The sequence below is a fragment of the Martes martes genome (genome assembly GCF_963455335.1).
Source record: "Martes martes genome assembly, contig: scaffold_352, whole genome shotgun sequence".
Taxonomy (NCBI): domain Eukaryota; kingdom Metazoa; phylum Chordata; class Mammalia; order Carnivora; family Mustelidae; genus Martes; species Martes martes.
In genome coordinates, this window is record NW_027666490.1 from 1 (window position 1) to 20012 (window position 20012).

The window sequence follows — 20012 nt, forward strand, 5'->3', positions numbered from 1 at the left end:
GGCAGAGGGGTGGGGGGAAGCAGGCTCTCCGCTGAGCAGAGAGCCCGATGTGGGGCTGGATCCTAGAACCCTGAGATCATGACCTGAACTGAAGGCAGAGGTTTAACCCTCTGAGCCACCAGGCACCCCTGGGTGGTGCTCCTGATGTGTTCATCAGCCAGTCCTGATTGATGCTATCACTTCTCATAGCAAGTTAAGGATCCATCTGAACTAAACTCAAGGAAAGGTAGTCGCTTGGTTCTTTTGTCTAAAAGAAATAAAAAATGTGCAGCTAGTAAAGAGACGACAAGTTAAGGAAAACTAGATAGAGCAGTTTGTATTTACGGGTTTTGAAGAGCTCAAGTTATTACATGTATAAAAATGTTTTATTTATTTTTGGGTCTGTACAGCTTCTATTACAGTGTTCTGTTAAAGTAGTAGATCAATAAACGGTCAAAATGTATTGGATCCAATTCAGCATTTATTGAACTTAACACCCAAGACACTGTGGAGAATATAAAATGTGTAATAGCACTGATACAGTGCTCAGTAAATATTTCTACTCAGATATGACAGTTTGCTTAGGAGTTTGTTTTCTCTGTATATCATTTCCCCAAAGATTTTTAACATTGATTATGACACCTGAATTTTGAACAGTCTTAAGTATTTAAACATGTAATAAAACAATTTTTGTTCTATTGATAGTTCTACATACCGTCACAGTAAACATAGAAAAAGTAACATTTTAGCATTATAAGGTTAGAAAAAATATTCCAAACTAACTTCATTGTTTTTTTCTAGTTTTTGTGTAATTGTGAAACTGGTTTGTAAGACTGTACAGCTTGCCTGTATTCTTACATTAAACTTTGAACTTTTTTCAAAGCAGATTACTGTTTCTTGATGTACATGAAGATAATGCAAGCAGTTGAGGAAGTTGCTAAGAAGCGTGTACTGGGGATGCTCTAGGAAAAGACTGAATGCCGAGGCGAGTTCCAGTCCAAAGGTGTTTGATTTACCCAGAAGAAGGTGAACATCATGGATCAGAACAACAGCCTGCCGCCTTATGCTCAGGGCCTGGCCTCCCCTCAGGTAATACAGCTGGGGGGAGGGGGAGTAGATGGGGTAGAATCAGCATTGTGAGAGCCGGTGTAAAAAGGAAGGAAGGAATTTAACCATTTATTGTTGAAAATGGATTTATATGGTTTTATGTTTCTCTTATTTTGTTGAGAAGTTCTATTAGGCTTTGAGTAGGCGTGACAGTATTTAATTTTGGGAGTTAAAATATGTATCTGTCTATAAATCTTAATCTTTCCGTAAACATTTATGAAATGTTGATTATCGGGTCTTTGATTTTGAAAGTAACTCTCACCAGGTTATTTTCTAGTTTTCTCTTTCTCTTTTATGCTTAAGTTTGCAGATAACATATCTACTGTTGTGCCCGAGTTTTCGCGTCTGAGAGACCACCAAGGAGGGCATGTGATGTAATGAGCATTGTGTGTTGTATGCAACTGTTGAATCACTAAACTCTGCCTCCAGAACTAATAATACACTATATGTTAATACGTTGAGTTTAAACAAAAGATTTTTAAATAAAAAATTAACCTTAGATATGATTTTCATAAAATGAAAACATCTATTTTAAGTGTTTTGATAATTGTGTATACAAAATACACATCTGATCTGCTAATCCACAGCTAAAGAGAGTTTTGCCTAGAATTTCATACAAATGGAATCCTATCAGGATGAGCTTTTGTGTGTGTGTGTGTCTGTTTTCTTTGCCCAATATAATGTCCGTATGTCTGCAGATTCCTTTTTATTGCCAAGTAGTACTCGGTTGTGTGGATGTACCACATTTGTGTATCTGTTCTCCAGTTGCTGACGTTTGGGGGGCTTCTAGGTCAGGCTTTTATGAATAAAGTTGCTGTAAACATTTGTGAACAGGCTTTGTGTATACTGTTTCTGTCTCTCTTGGGTAAACACTTAGGAGTGGGATTGCTAGGTCATATGGTAAGTGTATGTTTCACTTTACAAGAAAGTGTCAGACCCTGTTCTAGTTCCATCAGCAGTGTGTGAGAATTCTGGTCGTTCCACATCCTCATGACACCTGAGGCCTTAACTTTTCACCATGCTGGTGGTTGCTTGGTAGTATTTCTTTGTGATTTCAGTTTGCATTTTCCTGATGGCTAACAGTCTTGAGCATCGTATCAGGTGCTTATTGGCCCATTACATGCCTTCATTTGTAGAATGTCCTCCTCATCTTTTGTCCATTTGTTTTTTGGGTTGTTTGTCTGTCTTTTACTGAAGTGTCATTGCTCTTCATGTATTGTGGCTTCGGGTCCTTTCTCAGGGGTAGGTATTGTAGAAGTTTTCCCTCAGTCTGTGGTGTGGCTTACTTGTTAATTTTCTTGGTGATGTCTTTCAGAGAGTAGAAGCTATTCCTTTTTTTTCTGAAGTCCATTTATGTGTATGTCTGTGGTCCATTCTGTGTTCATTTGTATATGTGATGTAAAGAGGCAGATCTTTAAAAAACCTTAGTCTTTTCAAAGTAACGTAACCTGAATATTTTCTTGCCAGTATTTTCTAGACCTAAGTGTTAGATGCAGCAGAATAATGTCTATGCTATTAGGGCTGCAGTATACGGTTGATCCTCCTCTCACATTCTTCCTTCCACTATGTCGGTTAAACAATTCAATGTAAATATCTTAGACAGTTTTGGTTTGTGTTTTCTGCCAGATAAAGTGGTAGAAGTGGGAAAGGGTTAGGCTGTCTTTTGGATCTTGCACCCATTTGAGAATCTAATGAAGACCGTGGATCCCTTCATGCCGAAATATTGGGTATAGTTTTTAGAGGTCCATGAAGTCGCCACAAGCTCTGCAGCCCCGTGGGCTCCATGGATTTCGGTGTCTGGTTAGTGCATCGGACTGGATCTCAGGAGAACGTAGCTGTGATTGTGGCTTCTCCACTGGGGAGATCTGTGGTCTCGGGAAAGTCATTTAGCTTTGTCTCCCGGTGTCAGTTTTCTTTTCCTTAACGTGGGAAGAACAGCATCTATTTTTCCCCTTTCCCAGAGTTAATAAATGTAACAGTGTCTGCAAAAGTTAGGCATTTGGAAAAATAGATTGATACTGTTCTGATAGACATATTGGATTTTCTTGATTTAAACTTTTTGGAGAGCAAATGACCCACCTTTTTGTAGAGTATTCTGATAATTTTCATTATTGTTGTTAACACTTAAGTGTTTTCTTTGTGCTTGTCATAGTGTTGAATTAGTTCAGAGGCATCTCTAGGGTAAGCGTATAATAATCATCCACACTTGGACAGATCCCTTGAAAGTGAACGGGGACGAGCCGGGCCGTATACCGGGGTGACAGTTTAGACACAGGTGGGGAGTCACTCTGGTTGTCTCCTTCGTTCTCTCTGACGGTATTAGAACATTATTATCCAGTGGAGATGCCTGAAGGGCTAAGCAACTTCCTCAGGTTTTCACATGGAGTACGTCGCAGGGTTGGATTTCACACGTGGGCATGATCCCAAATACTAAGCTTTTACCTGCTGTGTTATGGCGAAGAGGAAAGTGATACGTGTAAGAACAGCAAATGCCTTTTTACTAAGGCATCATAACCCCATTGACACTCGAAGGCATCTGTCCTCGTACATCTCCCCTCCTCCTCTACTGCACAAGTGCCGGAAACGCCCAGTCCCGGCTGGCCTGACTGTACTGTTCTCCTGACTTTCCACAGGGTGCCATGACTCCTGGGATCCCGATCTTCAGTCCGATGATGCCGTACGGCACAGGACTGACTCCACAGCCCATCCAGAACACCAACAGCCTTTCCCTCTTGGAGGAGCAGCAAAGGCAGCAGCAGCAGGCGCAGCAGCAGCAGGCGCAGCAGCAGCAGCAGCAGGCGCAGCAGGCGCAGCAGCAGCAGCAGCAGGCGGTGGCGGCAGTTCAGCAGTCCGCCTCCCAGCAGGCCGCCCCGGGGGCCTCGGGCCAGACCCCCCAGCTCTTCCACTCACAGACTCTTACCACGGCACCCTTGCCGGGCACCACTCCGCTCTACCCGTCCCCCATGACCCCCATGACCCCCATTACCCCTGCCACGCCAGCCTCTGAGAGCTCGGGGATCGTGCCGCAGCTGCAGTGAGTACCCTCTGTTGCGTCTTCTCCCTTGCCCCGGAAGGCTCCCTTGACTGGGTGCTGATCTTCCCTGTTGAGAGGTGGATTGATTTGTTGAAGGACATAGTGCCAGTGATAATCATATGCGAACATTTGCTCTCTCTCACGTGAGAGAGGGATGCTCAGCTGCCTCAGTGAGTCAGTCCCTGCAGTAAAAGACTCGCAGAACCTCTTCAGACATTTGGTAGCTTGCGTTTGTAATTTTGGGCCACATACAGAAACACGAGCTACCCAGCTGTTATAGACATTTCCCTGCGGCTGATCTGGTGAATCAACCCTTGTCAAGTTTTCAGTTTCTGGGAAGGGAAGATGAGTTACTTAGTTTTTGTTAGTTCACGGTGATCCTTGCTTGTCTTAGTTATTATGGGGGCTGCATGTAACTCTTTGCAGAGCCGTGTCCTTTCCACGAGCTGAGGATGTCTCTTCTTGTCCTGAATGGACTTTTCTACATAAATGAAATGGGTTCTCTATGTAACCGAATTGGGTGTGGGGTAGGTGGGAGTAGGAAAAAAAAATTATGAAAAACATACAAATATTCTCATGTATCTGTCAATGAGAAGTATATAGCTTTTGCTTTTGGGAAACTTACTGCCGGATTGAAGGGCCATTTGCAATAACTACATCATCTCGTTTTCTTGTAAGTCATCTCTGGTCATTTTTAGAACTAAGTAATATTTATTTATGGATCCTGTTATCCAGATCTTGCCTCGGGTGTTTGACCTGACATAGTTTTAAAAATCAGACACTTTGCATTTTACTGATTTAGAGAGATAATCCCTTGTGAATTCACCTTTGTCAACACCACTCCCTCTTGTCTTGCATGCTTGTTTGGGTCTTGTGGGCATTTAAGTTTGCACCTCTTGTTTAAATCAAATTATAACTGGTTGTGATGGGAGTATTTGTTTCTTGCCGGCACCTTAAACTTCCTGATACTCTACAGAGCATCTAGTCAGCCACATTACTGAGTTTCCATATCAACTAAGAGCCCTTCTGGGTGAGAATTCAATGGCCTCTAAATCTTAGAGGCTTATGAAGAATTGGGGTAAATAATTAATGAATATATAAGAATATGTTTTTAAGGGGAGCCTGGCTGGCTCAGTTGGAAGAACATGTGACTCTTGATCTCAGGGTTGTGAGTTTGAGCCCGTGTTGGGTATAGAGATTATTTAAATAAATAAACTTAGAAAAGAAAAGAAAGGAAAGGGTTCTGGGGGGATGGTAAAGCAGGAGAAAAGCCTTGAACCACATGGCTTTGGGGAATTCTTGCAGACATTTAAAGAAGAACTAACACGAATCCTTCTCAAACTTTGCCAAAAAAATTGAGGAGGGAATGCTTCCTAACTCATTCAGTGAATCCAGCACTGTGCTGACACCAAAGCCAAAGACACTGTAAAAAAAAAAATCTACAGACCAGTGTCTCCATGATCATTGATGGAGATGTCCTCAACAAAATGCTAGGAAACATCATTAAGCAGCGTATTATACACCATGAGCATGTGGGATTTTTATTCTTAGAATGCAAGGGTGGGTCAGCATACAAAAATCAACCAGCGTAATACGCCAGAACGATGAAATGAAGAAAAGTGATCGTCTCTGTTGATGCAGAAAAAGAACGGACAAAATTCAACATCCTTTCATGATGAGAACAGTCAACAAAATAGGAAAAGATGGAAACTATCTTAACTTAGTAAAATCCATATGTAAAAAGTCACAGCGAGCCTGATACTCAGTGTCGTAAGACTTAATGCTTTTCTTGTGAGATCAGGAATAAGGCACTTCCATTCAGCAGATGCCTGGAAGTTCTAGTCGGAGCAGTCCTAAGAGGTGCAAGGCATCCAGAGTAGAAAGGAAGGAGTTACGTTCTCTCTTCACAGGTGTTACGATCTTACACATAGAAAATCATAAAGATTCCACAAAAAAGCATTCGATATAAATAAGTGAATTTATTGAGAAACGTGGCAAGATACAAAGTTAACACTCAAGAGTCAGTTGCGTTTCTGTACACAGTGAACAATATAAAAAGGAAATTAAGCAATTCCATGAACAACATGATCAAAAAGAAGAAAATACTCAGGGATTAGATTAACCAAGGATGTGAAAGACCTGTGCTGAGAACTATAAAACATTGCTGAATTAAAGAAGACCTGAATAAGTGGGAAGACATCTCATGTTCATAGGTTGGAAGATTTTATATTGTCAAAAGCTTAATATTATCCAAAATAATCTTATATATTCAGTGCTATCCCTATCAAAATCCCAATGATATTTTTTGCAGAAATAGAAAAACTCAGGCTGAAATTCATACGGAATCCCAAGGGACCCTGAATAACCAAAACAATGCTGAAAAAGAAGAACAGCCTGGAACACTGACACTTCCTGATTTCAGAACTTCCTACAGAGTTACAGTGATCAAAACAGCATGGTATTGGCGTAGACACAGACATTTAGACCAATGCAGTGGAACAGAGAACTCAGAAATAACCCTTGCACATATGGTCAAATGATTTTTGTCAAGGGTGCCAAGCCTGTTCAGTAGAGAAGATAGTCTTTGCAACAAATGATGCTGGGACAACTGGATATCCACATGCAAAAGAATGAAGTTGGGCCCTTAACTAACACCACATTCAAAAACTAACTCGAAATGGCCTTTCTGGCAGCAGCCTCCCCATAAGAACATGCCTGTCATGAAGGACCTCCTTTACCCGACCCCAGAAAAGGAGAAGAGGAAGTATAAAAAGAAGCGCCTGGTGCAGAGCCCCAGTACCTGGGATGCTACAAAATCACCAGTCTTTAGCCACCCGTAAATGGTAGCTTTGTGTGTCAGCTGCTCCACTGTCCTCTGTCAGCCCACAGGAGGAAAAGCCTGCCTTTAGGCGGAAGCAGCACTAAACGCCATGAATCAAGATGACAGGATTTTGGATACAAAAAACAAAAAAACTAAAAGTAGATCAAAGACTTCAGTGTAAGACTCAGAACAATAAAACTCTGAAGAAAACGTAGGACAAAGGCTTCATGACATTGGATTCGGCAGTATTTTCTTGGATGTGACTCCAAAGGCACAGATAACAACAGAAAAAAATAGATAAATTGGACTGCATGAAAATTTTGAACACTTGTGTATCAAAAGACACTGTTCACAGAGTAAAAATGCAAACCACAAGGTGGGAGAAAATGTTTGCAAATTGTGTATCTGATAATGATTATTATCCAGATATTTAGAGAACTAAAAACTCAACAACAAAAAAACAAAGAGCCTGGTTGCAAAATGGGCAAAGGACTGGAATGGACATTTCTCCAAAGAAAATTCATGAATGGCCAATAAGCACATGAGGTACTAAACATTGTTTATGTAAATGCAAATCAAAACTGCAGTGAGATACCACCTCATACCCGTTAGGATGGCAATATAGCAAGTGTTGGGGATATGGAGAAGTTTGACCCTTATGCACTGCTGTTGGTTAAAAGAAAGAAAAAATAAGAATACATGTAGCCATTGTATGACTTAATTGTGGTAGATGCCCCACTACCTGCTTGATTCCGTTTGTAAGGAGAGAAATGCCAAAGGTAGGTGTGTATATAAAGTTGATTGGAAGGAAACAGATGATGTAGAAATGAAAACATTCATTGGATTGATCATTCTAATTGCTCTTAACAATTGTGTATTGAGGTACCCAGCTGTCCTCTTATCCGACCAAATTGTGAGCCATCAGGTTTTAAGAGTATTGCATTTTGACAGGACAGGAAAAGAATCAAAAGCAGCAATGAGCTAGAAACAACTGGAGATGTATTTGCCATCTGGAATCAGTATTCACAGGATGGTGATGTTCCTCGTCAGCGCATGATGGTTTAAGGGCAATTAGTTTCATTCAAAGGGCTTATCAGGGCTTCGTTCAGAAGGCTAAGGCATGGCTCTAGGGATAGATGAGCGCAAATCCTGACTTACCTGGCACAAGGTAACTGCCCCATTTAAGCCTCTGCCTCTTCCTCTGAAAATGTGAATATTAATAGTTACTACTTCATAGTGCATTGTAAGTATTAAGTGGGTAACTATGTAAGATGCTGACCATGGTGTGTGGTAAACACTTAATAAATGTCAACAATTTAAAGAAATAACATTTAATATAATTAAATTTGTTCTAGTAAAAGAATCAGACTTCTAGATAATTATCTAACATCTCAACCTGTAAAAGTTAAATAAATGATCATGTTTTCTTTTCAAATTTCTTGCAGAAATATTGTATCCACCGTGAATCTTGGCTGTAAGCTTGACCTAAAGACCATTGCACTTCGTGCCCGAAATGCTGAATATAATCCCAAGGTCAGAGCGATTTTAATGTATTTTAAACTATAATAATACAGGAATTTACTGTTAAAGGTCCCTAGACCAAAATGTGTTTGTCATGCTTACGTTTGTTGGTACCAACAAAATGAGGAATTATAGCAAAATGCATATTTTTTAAAATTTTTTTATTGACGAGCCACCATGTGAGAGACCCTAGAGTAATAGCAGTCTACATGTTAAACTACTAACATTTATTTACCCGTTACGATGGGGATCCTGTGACATTAAAGAACAAAATATGTAGTGTGATTGCATTTATGTTTTGAAATCTGTGTAGAATGGAATGATAGGCTTTCTGGAATCTACTTCAAAATAATCCAGTTGGAGAATTGGGGAAGGGCATTTAGATGAAACAGGGTTGGCCAGAAGTTAATAATTTTCAGAACTGGATGGTAAGTACAAGGGAGTTTATTATATTTTTTAAAAATTTGTATAACTTTTAAACTTTTTATAGTAAAAAGATTGTGGGATAACATACCTGTAAGATTTTTGTTGTTAAGGTAGCAGCCTGAGTACATGGTAAGACTCTGCATTAGTAGATAAGCTATTTTTTTTTTTTTTTTTTTTTTTAAATAGTACAGGGGCGCCTGGGTGGCTCAGTGGGTTGAAGCCTCTGCCTTCGGCTCAGGTCATGATCCCAGGGTCCTGGTATCGAGCCCCACATCGGGCTCTCTGCTCGGTGGGGATCCTGCTTCCCTTCCTCTCTCTCTGCCTACTTGTGATCTCTCTCTGTCAAATAAATAAATAAAATCTTAAAAAAAAATAGTACATATTTGCAGTCACAGACGAGTGGACATTCTTTGAGGACCAGAGCAGACAGGTGAGATGTTTGAGTGTAGAAGATGATCAGATTGAAGGCTTCCGGGACAGGGCCCAGCAGAAGACAGTTCTCCTAAAGTTGAGAACGTCTATTATTAGCATGCTATTTACTTTCTTACCTGGGGAGCTGATATTAAATTTATTTTGTCAAACAAAGAATAAGGTTTTGTATAAGAGAAAGAAAAGTAGGCAGAAAGAAGAACTTGAGAATTTAACTGAATTGTATGTGACTGGCTGTCTGTGTAATGTGTGTCATTGTCCGGTTTGTGCCTCTCATTTTTGCCCGGTTAGCACCATTTCCTTTACTGATGTCTCCCATGTTCCCGCTTTGGTTAAATTCCCAGTCTGGGTTGCCCGTGAGGGTTTTACTCTTTGTCTCATGTGGCATTATTTGAATGTTACCTTGCAAAGAGTGGCCAAGTGGCAGCCTTTTAGCCCCTGGATACTTGACAGTGGAAGAGTAGCAAAGAATAAGAAGCATCTTACGTATCATAAGAAATAAATGGAATTCACTTCATATATCCAGGTTTTGTTTTGTTTTGTTTTAGTTTTCTGATGCCTAACAGAAGAATTAACTCCCAAGAATCAGTTGGGTCAGTTTTAGGAGTGAAGTCTTTTTATCTCAAGTGATTGATTGTTCTGTTCTGCGTCCCCCCTGCTCACCCCCAATATTTATCCACTTACTAGCAATTGTACCATTACTACTTGGCTGGCCAATAAATAGTCGAGGACAGTGTCATTAGCTGGCTCTGTTTTAGCCCGTGAATTTGTGATTGTTGGGGGAAGTGGCTTCATTTGTTTTTTGAGCCACAATCCAAGAACTCCTGTCTTAGTTCAGGAACTCCGCAGTCAGGGTAGAAATCTCATACACAAAGTGAAATCATGCACTCATACTGTTTTGGAAACGGCACAGAACGATGAAGACCAAGGGGAGGAAGTGAGAGAAAGAAAAGGCAGTAAACACACAGAGTCTGTTGTGCTGTCCTTGATTCAGAGAAGTCTCGGGAGGAAGCTGTATTTTCGGGAGTCATCACTTTCTGGAGTCCTTTTAGTAGATTTGGGGTTAGTGTTCAGGCAGGTATCCATGCTTCTGGTCCTGATGCTTGAGAATAGTATTTCAGGGAGGAGACCCTGAAACGCTTTCATATAGGCAGGTTGTAGCCAACTTCCCCTGATGTCTCTTTCGTGTCTCCGTTGGCTCCCTGTATGTCATGTAGAGATGTGTGCGGTGATGGTTCTTCTGGAAGTGTAGCTAACCCATAAGCAGGTACATGACTCTGTATATGACATTGGTTTGGCCAGTAGAGGTTTCCCGTGCTATCCAGAAGTTTGCATTAAGTCACTTTGTTTTTATGAAAGATGTACCTTAGTACCTGTTTTTGCTAACAGAAAGACATCTGAGGAGAATTCCTCACTTTACTCCATTTCATCTTACAAAAGGTTTCACAGGAATACTCCACTTTTCAGTAGCAGAGGAGACCTGTGCTTGTCAAGACCAACAGAGAGAAAATTAGTGGACCGTTAGTGGGGGCCAGGCCAGTTTTCCTAGGTCTTTCAGGAACAGCGGCGTCATAGGGTGCGAACTTGTGGGGGTTTTGAGGTGTCACTCACCTTGTCATTAGGGCTGAGGCTTTAGGCCAAAGAAAAGAAAACTTCTTGGAGATGTGGACTGTTCTTAGCCTTTTAACAAAGGAGAGCTTCAGTCAATGGGAGAACTACATTCACACTATGATTAAGCGTTATCTAAAGTTTTTGGTTTGGCTGCTAGATCCCATCCAAGTGAGAGTTCAGAGTTTTGCCCTCTATAACAGTTTTTCTTGGCTTGTGAAGTAGCCTTTTGAACTTCTCAGGTTAAGTATTCTTACCAATATTTTTGTAAAGTTTGAATCAATGTACACATTTGTCTTTGTCTTCTTGGTGGCTTTTTGTTTGTATGCATACATGTGTGTGCTACATGCCTAAGTATCAAAATTTGAAGATGATTTTGAGTGGAACCAAGCCATTTTGAGATATTTAAATAAAACAGAGAAATACAATGACTAAGTTTCTGCCTCCCTCCTCAACTTGAAAATCTATATATTATTGTGTTGTCAGTGGTGGCTAACCCTAGTAAGAGCTGCTGTTTGATAAGTTAGCAAAGCCTCTTTCTCTAGAGTACGGTGTAATCTTACAATTGATATTTCCTTCAGAAGTCTGATTTTTCTAATAAGTCACTAATTTATGTTTGATGTTTTAATTGGAGATATCCAGAGAAGATAGGAAACTCTTATTTTGCTCATGACATAAACCTAGATCTTATTAACTATTAATTAATTAATATTTACTCATGAACCTCTAGTAAGACAGTTATTTTAGTAGAATGAGCTATTGTAACTGTATTTTATAATAATATTTAGAAGTTAAACTATATCAGTATAAAGTATAACTTGATTATGTTAAATACATGAATCATTATTGAATGACTCATTCTAGCGTGTTATCACCAGAGCAAAACAGTCAGAATGAGGCAGGTTTAGATATATTTTGATAGTTTATTAAAATAGTTTATTTTTCTTTTTTAAGGGAAGGGAAGTAAAGTAGCTGATTTTAGATTGGAGCATTGTTTCACATTGTTTCACAGTTATATAGGAAGCAGACAAAGCAATACAGAAGTGTATGGGTATGTTTGTCAGTGATAGTGGATAGCTAAGTTGGATGAGCTGTGGGTTGAGAAAAATGTTAAGTAATGATCTTGGAGCAAGTGTCTAAATCTCTAAAATATAACCTTGCCTTTTATATACAAGTGAGAAAGATGTAGCCTAGGTAGAAAGGTCCAAAGTAAAAATTGCTGTCATAACTGGCTAAGAACAAAAATGGCTCATTTAACTGTTGAGAATTTTTGCTCAGCTTGGTTGAGCTAATTAAAATATGGAGAACATCAAATATGGCTAGTTGTTTTAGAGCCCCTTTTTATGGTATGAGAATAAACCTTTATGGTTACCTAATGGCCATTTAGGAAACCACAAAGATATTTGGATCTAAGAAGAAGAAGAAAAAGTTCTGCTGCTTCTTTTTTTTTTTTAATATTTAGAGTAAGAATCTAAGGAGAAAAAGGAAAAGTCAGAACTGTTTAACTTTTTTCATCATTGAAACCATTTTACCTTTCACTTTGAGATGTAATATCAGCATATTAGGTAAAATACAGGTAAAATATATATTAGGTAAAATGTTGAATTTGTGATATTAAAAAACTGTAACAGTTTCCTTAATAAGAAGGTACAATATATACTTATTACCTGTTGTATCTGGTATAGTCTTTACCATTTATATTAGTTACGACTTTTAGCCAAAGCAATCAAGTGTAGTCGCTTACAGATGCAAGGAAAATTGGAAGGTAGACGACCGAGAAACGTCTTGCTGCCTCTCCATCAGAGCACGATATATGTTCCTTCTACAGTTGTTTAAAATGGCAAAGTAAACATGTATATCGTCATTGTCCTTACACCAAGAAATTCAATGGTTATTATATCAAATATTAAAAAGAAAGTAAGTACCAAATATAAACTTTATTGATCAGTGTTTTTATCTTTATCTTAAGAAATTATCTAAATATTAAAATTTTTTTAAGTATTTGTCCAAGACCCCAGGGTAACTAACATCTGGAAGTAACTGTTTATCCATCGTGGCAAGCCTGTATCATGTGTAGCATTAGGATAATTAATCTTTTATCATTTTATTTACTTTGAATATGTAATTTTACAGTTTTATAGTCTCCAGTGAATTGATACTGTTTGATCAAAAAAAATAGTAGAGGGAATTTAAGAAGTGCTAAATGATGAGGCTTTTCCTGGGACTTGTATAAACTAAAATATAATGCTAGTATTTTTGCATGATGGTGAAATCTGAGGGAGGACCACAGGTTTTTTTTTTTTTTTTTTTTTAACATTTTATTTATTTATTTGGCAGAGAGAGATCACAAGTAGGCAGAGAGGCAGGCAGAGAGAGAGAGAGGGGGAAGCAGGCTCCCTGCTGAGCAGAAAGCCTGATGCGGGACTCGATCCCAGGACCCTGAGATCATGACCTAAGCCAAAGGCAGAGGCTTAACCCACTGAGCCACCCAGGCGCCCCAGGGGAACACGGTGTTAAACTAAAATTGCTAAAGCCGTCTAATTTGTTGAAGAGTCATCTTGATTAGAAATGAATTTTTCTTTATGAGATACTAAATTTTTAGTTATTTGAAAGCTATTTTTTGCTTTTTATCATGTAAGCTAGTATTGGAGGCCATTAATTCAATCCATGGCTGAAATATGTTCCCCTTGAGTTATAATGTTAGCAATAAAAACATTGTTAAAACTTAAAAAGTGGAAATTAAAGATAAAAACTTTGATTTTTTTCTTAATTTGGAATTTTGTAAGTGTTAATACTTTAATACTGTTTCTAAAAGCCAGTTGGAAACAGAAGGTCATTTCACTACATATTGGTATGTTTGTAATCTGATTTACTCCCACTCTGGAGGTAGAGAAGGTTTATCAGTCTATCTGCCAAAAAAATCATTAATAAAACAGAGAAGTTACAATTCTAGAAGCTAGCAAATACAAGGTAGGAAGAGGTACTGGTATTTATTAAGGATGTAATAAAGTAAAACATTCTGCAAATATTATTTCTTTTCTTTAATTGGGGGTGCAGAGCGAGAGGGAGAGAACAATTCCCAGGCAGGCTCCATGCCCAGCCCGAAGCCCGACTTGGGGCTCTGTCCCACAACCCCCCTGAGATTACTACCTGAGCTGTAACTAAGAGCTGGTTGCTTTACTGCCTGCGTCACAGGCACCCCACAAATGCTACTTCTTGTTGCGATGTCTGTGAAAGAATGCGCAGACCTTGGCTCGCCTTACGTAGTAGTCACCGTTCATTCTGCTCCCTGTGCAAAAAGCACGCGTGCTGCGTGGTGCTGTGAGGGAAGCCTGTGTGGGAACACGTGTCAGACCTTACGAGAACTCCGTATGTGATTCTGTGTGTGTATTTGTCATTGTTCTTCTAAAGGAAGTCAGCAGTTGGGCATGACCTCATTGACGGTTGTCTCTGACCCTTTTAGCGATTTGCTGCTGTAATCATGAGAATAAGAGAGCCCCGAACCACTGCACTGATATTCAGTTCTGGGAAGATGGTGTGCACAGGAGCCAAGAGGTAGGGTTAAGGAGTTCATTCTCCTGGTCATATGTTACCATGATTATCCAGTTGCATTTTATGTATATTTGATGAAATGTAACATCCAAGCTATGACTAAGGATTCCTGTATGTGAAAAATTTTATATATAGCACAGATTCATCCCCAAGTGAAAAAAAAAATTGGTTAGGAACCACAAAATCTCAGCTGATGGTGTGAGGGAGTCCAGATGGGCTGGGTCCTGGCAGTGGGACATCCCCATGTGTGTTGGCCACAGAGCCCTGCTGCCCCTTGTTGTAGGCCGTCCGCCTCGGGAGGGTGGGGTTGTGCAGGTCTTAACGAGTGTCCCCTTTTCATACAAGGGTTGTTGCCTGTGCTCTGCACCTGTTCGGAGTGATCCTGTCTGTGAAGGTTAACGCTTCGGGCCTTGACTCTAAGGCTTACGGCGCAGACGCCATGTAACTGGTAGAAGGCAGTGGTTGGGGGAGGAGTAGATACATCAGCTTCATAAAGCTTGAACAAATGAAGTAAACTAAACTTCTGAAATGAAAGATAATTCCTTTGCCCTGGAGTTGTCCACACGCGGAGGGGACTGTGGATGCTTTTGCTTATTTGATGAAGGGAAGGCTGCTATTGTGGATGTCGTGGTTCCTGGTCTCTGAGTTTTTTCAGAAGGCAAGATGCGGGTCTATCCCTGGCTTTCACAGAAGTCTTCAGTTAGGAGACTTGTTTCCCCTGGATGGAGCATCGAAAACTTCTGGTTTATCAATCAATTCTAGGCAGTTTTTCTTTCCCAGACATGCTTTTCATGTGCACTGTTCAGCCCTCTTTATCCCTTTGCTACATGCTGAATAGTGTGTGTCTAGTTTATTTTAGTGAAATAGGAAACTGCAAATAAATTTATTTTCCTCAAGAAAAAAAAGCATTGCACATATGTGTGCTGAATTTTTGTCATTCCTGTGACCCCTGCACTTGAGGGTCTTTTGCTCATGATGGTGTTACTGCTTTTATTTTGCTTTTCTTACATAAGCTCTGCATTACTAAGCCATAGTTTTTTCCAACTGATGAGTAATAAGAATGGGTAATGAGAGATTTGACATAAAAGAGGATAGAATTAATGTATGCATTCGTCACGTACAAATCGCATCCGAGATGAGGATTTCCTGTCAAAACGAAGTTGTTAATTTTCATCTCCGGGTTGTGGGGTAAGATAGAGGAATATTAATGATAGTGGTGGAGATGTGATGCTCTACCTGAGCGTATCAGTAATTTGGTGTCAGCCTGCAATTTTCTGTCAAGGACATAGGAGTACCTTGTAATAAAATAGTTAATGTCTTCTGTTATTTTCTCTTACTGGGGGAGGTGCCGTTTTTCACTTTTTTAAAAAATACGCTTTTCTAGTTTGGACTTTTTATAAGTTACTCATGTAAGTAATTATTTTTAGTGGCTTTGACTATGACTATCTCACTTTTTCCTTTCCCTAGTGAAGAACAGTCCAGACTAGCAGCGAGGAAATATGCCAGAGTTGTACAGAAGTTAGGTTTTCCAGCAAAGTTCTTGGATTTCAAGATTCAGAACATGGTGGGGAGCTGTGATGTGAAGTTCCCTATAAGGTTAGAAGGCCTTGTGCTGACCCACCAGCAGTTTAGCAGGTGAGTCTGAAACGTATTGCCTGTGGCAACAGTTCGTTTTAATCTGTGTAAACACTGTTCATGATAAAACGTGCAAAACAGACAGTATGTAAGTGCAAGTGATGTAGTGACAAATGTATTTGATGTTGAGGTTTCTTCCTTATGTCTGGGAGAATGTATTACTCTCACCATTCTCCTACTTCCCGTTTCACTTATTAACATCTGTTATTCTCCTTGACTGGGATGAAATCGATTCCCTGTTATTGTATTGCTCAGTCAATGCATTTTAAATGCATTAATTAAATCTATACCCTCGTCTGTCAGTTTTTATCCCCAGTTTATTTCTTCTGCTGAACATTATACGAGCTCTACCAGCAAAGTATAAACTTGAGTGAAATGAATATTCTTTCCTCTTATTTTCCCTGCCACTTAGAAGGCCACTGCCCACCTTTCCAGCCTCCCTGCGCCCCTCAGACTTGCCCTGCCCCTCTTGGACAAGGGCTTTTGTTTATCAGTTTTATACCTGGCACCCTCTTGTTGCACTTTCCACCTAGGAAACTTCTCACATTTCAGATGTCCACCCAAGTGTACCTTCCTCAGGGAAGCCTGGTTTGCATTTCCCACTAGGTTAGTCACACATATTATAACTGGTTCAGTCTGTCTGAACTGGGGAAATGAGGCTGCCGGGGTTTGAACCAGACATGCCACTCACGGCCCGTGATAAGGTGAGACGCTGCAGAGCATACATCTAAAGGTCTCATGTTCACTTACATCAGAACATCCAGACTCAGGAGAGACAGGTCTGCAGGTGCTGGCGACAGATCGCCCTGACCGCCCTGAAGTTCTCGCTCCTTTGGGTTCACCTCCCAGTGAGTTTGTGGCTTCGTCAGTATTCTCCCTGTGCCGGTCCTCATTTTGCCCTAAAGCACGGACAGCTTTTAATTTCCAAACTGTTTTTTGCCATTTTCCTCCTAGTTACGAGCCAGAGTTATTTCCTGGTTTAATCTACAGAATGATCAAACCCAGAATTGTTCTTCTTATTTTTGTTTCTGGAAAAGTTGTATTAACAGGTAAGTTGTAACAGAAAGCAGTGTCTGAAGGTTTGAAAGAATTTCAAGAACAGCATTTTCTCAGTGCTGAGAAGTAATTTCACAGATTGGGGACAGGTGGCTAGCAAGTGGTACAGACAGATGCCTTTGCCCCTTTGTTCTCCTCCACCCTAGTACTCTGATGAGAAACATAGGCACCAGGGCGAGGGCGAGCAGGGAGAGTAGACCACAGCAAGACCCGTCGTGGGGAGGGCCGGGAAGGTAGCCGTTCCATCGGTTAAGAGATGACATTTTCAGTTGGAAACCCCCCAGTAGAACTTTGAGATTCATCAGCAGTGCCATTTGGAGACAACAGGCGAAGGTTCAGAGGAGTTTGCTTGAAGGCAGCGAGTGGGAGAGTAAGATTTGGTCCTTCCTTCTGCACTGCTTGGGTCACAGGCTGCTCAGGTCACGTGCTGATGCAGGGACTGACACTGGCCACGTGTGAACTGCTGAGGGAAGCTGCAGTCATCCAGGGCACGGTTTTTAAGTTTTAAAAATCCACTTTAAGAAAACAATACTTTAAAAACAAAAACAGCTTTGTGACAAGGGATGCCCTCATTAATGTTTGAATGTCTGTGTCTAACTGGTAATGGAGAGAATTGTGCTTGTAGTTTTAAAGTAATTTTACCTCTTTAACATGTTAAGAAAGCTTTTTCCGACTCTCTTCTCCAACTTGTCTTCATAGGTGCTAAAGTCAGAGCAGAAATTTATGAAGCATTTGAAAATATCTACCCTATTCTAAAGGGTTTCAGGAAGACAACATAATGGCTGTTATGTACTTCTGCCTCTGCACCCACTTGTTTTTAAAACAAATCAGTTTTGGTACATGTAAATGGTGGTGTTGCGGACGGCCCCGATTGGGTAAGATGATGTTCTGTGGGTTGCAGCACCCCGTGAAGCTCCAGCACGCGTTCCCTGCGGGGTTGCCGGGAAGCGGTCTCACTTCTGCAGAGAGAGCGCCGCAGCGTTATGTAAGTTGCTCGTACTGTGCTGCTGTTTGGGCAGCGCTGCCCGTTTATTTATATTTAGATTTTAAACACATACTGCTGTCAGCAAGTTGGTTTGAGGTACAAAACTTCAAGTGTTAAAGCCACCACTTCTACGATTGATTGGACTTTTTCTTTTGTTTAATTTCCTCCCCATAAACCACAGTTTTTATATTTCTACCAGAAAAGTAAAAATCTTTTTTAAAAGTGTTGTTTTTCTAATTCGTGACTCCTAGGGGTTATTTTTGTGCCAGACACATTCCGCCTTCTCAGTATTGCAGGCCAGAGGAGCCGTGTCAACGAGCACGGACGGCTGTGCGCATTTTTCTTCCTTCAGAGTACTCTGTACAATAAATGCTGTTTATAAAAGTGTTAGATTGATGTCATCAATGATACCTTGTAAGATTCGTGTGATCATACTGTTAAAGTTGTATTTTAGATATAATTGCCTGAAACCATTTCAGTGTGTGCTTGCTTGTTTCAATCAACATTTCATTGTATGTCCAGTGATAATGGATGAGCTACCTGAAAATTTAAGATCGCTCACAAAACATGGGTTTATTATGTTCCGTATATCGAGCACCTCCTGTTTCCCAGATACACTCATTGCCTGTAATTCTCACAAAACCTGTAATTTGGTTTTGTCCTCTTTCTCAGGTGAGCAAACGCTGGCCTCAGCTGTGGTGTTTGCCCCTCGGCCAGAGTCCTTCAGTATGAGAGCTGGGCTGTGTGTACAGCCTGGTGAGGCGTTTGTTTTTCTCATGAATATTACCTGGAAATTTGGAAGTTCTTGGGTTTTGTTGTTTGGGTTAATTAGTCAAAGTACATTTTCAGGCAGTTCAGAGACGCGCAACCAGAAAGGAAGAGTTCTTTCCGTCTCTCCCTTTTGCTTAGTTCCCCAGGTATCTCCCAAGCCCCCTTCTGTGCACATTCTTTCCATTTGGTCCCGTGTTTAGATCATACTAAAGCATTTGTTGTTTTCTAGCTTTGCTGTTTTTCAGTCAGTATGTCGTGGAGTCTGATAGCATCACAGAGGTACAACACCCTCGCCTACGTACCTTTACGTATTTACCTGTTTCCTGCCTTATCGGCAGTGTTTGAGCATCCTAAACAGTGCGGTAGGAAGCGCCCTTGCAGGCCTGCTTGTGGTTCAGAGCAGACATTTCTGTAGCGAACATGCCTAGGAGAGGAGCTACTGCTGTCCATCAATCCAATATTCTCTCCTTCCATTCAAGAAAGAAGTATTTTTCCACATAATAGGTCTTCTCTTAGGTTCTTTAGTCAAGTTTTGTAATTTTTTCAGAGGGCTTCTATATTTCATAAAAGTTAGTTCCTAAGTATTCTCTGGCCCTGTTATTAATGTAATTTTTTATTACATTTCAATTCTTGTTGACATATTTATCTTATTCCCAGTCACTTTACTGAATTCTGAAGCTTTTCCCTGTGAAACAGCACACACAGACCTAACAGAACAAGTATTTAGCGTAGCGTATTACTCAGTAGACATCCCTACAGCCACCACTCAGAACCTTGCCCGTGTCCCAGTTCAGCCACAACACCGCCGCCCCCCTCCCCCGCCCACCAGTAACCATTAATCTTGAATTTTATAGTCATTACCTAAGTTACTAATATGGGGTGATCTTCCATTTAAAAAAAAAATGGATGCTTTTCTGTTTTACTTCTTATAGTTCCGTTCACTGTCTTTTCCTTTACTTTTTAAGATTTTATTTATTTATTTGACAGAGAGAGGACAAGTAGGCAGAGAGGAGGAAGGAGGCTCCCCACCGAGCAGAGCGCCCGATGCGGGGCTCGATCCCAGGACCCCGGGATCATGACCTGAGCCG

General features: G+C 40.5%; 1 protein-coding gene across 1 annotated transcript; it reads left to right on the top strand.

The window, feature by feature from the left end:
- The first annotated feature begins 377 nt into the window (after nt 1-377).
- TBP (TATA-box binding protein) lies at nt 378-18627 on the top strand. The gene is made up of 7 exons (XM_080831544.1): nt 378-1068; nt 3720-4120; nt 8387-8474; nt 14389-14480; nt 15945-16112; nt 17067-17161; nt 17868-18627. The coding sequence occupies exons 1-7, from the start codon at nt 1015-1017 to the stop codon at nt 17945-17947; spliced, it is 978 nt and encodes a 325-aa protein (XP_080687670.1). The 5' UTR covers nt 378-1014; the 3' UTR covers nt 17948-18627.
- Nucleotides 18628-20012: the final 1385 nt, after the last annotated feature.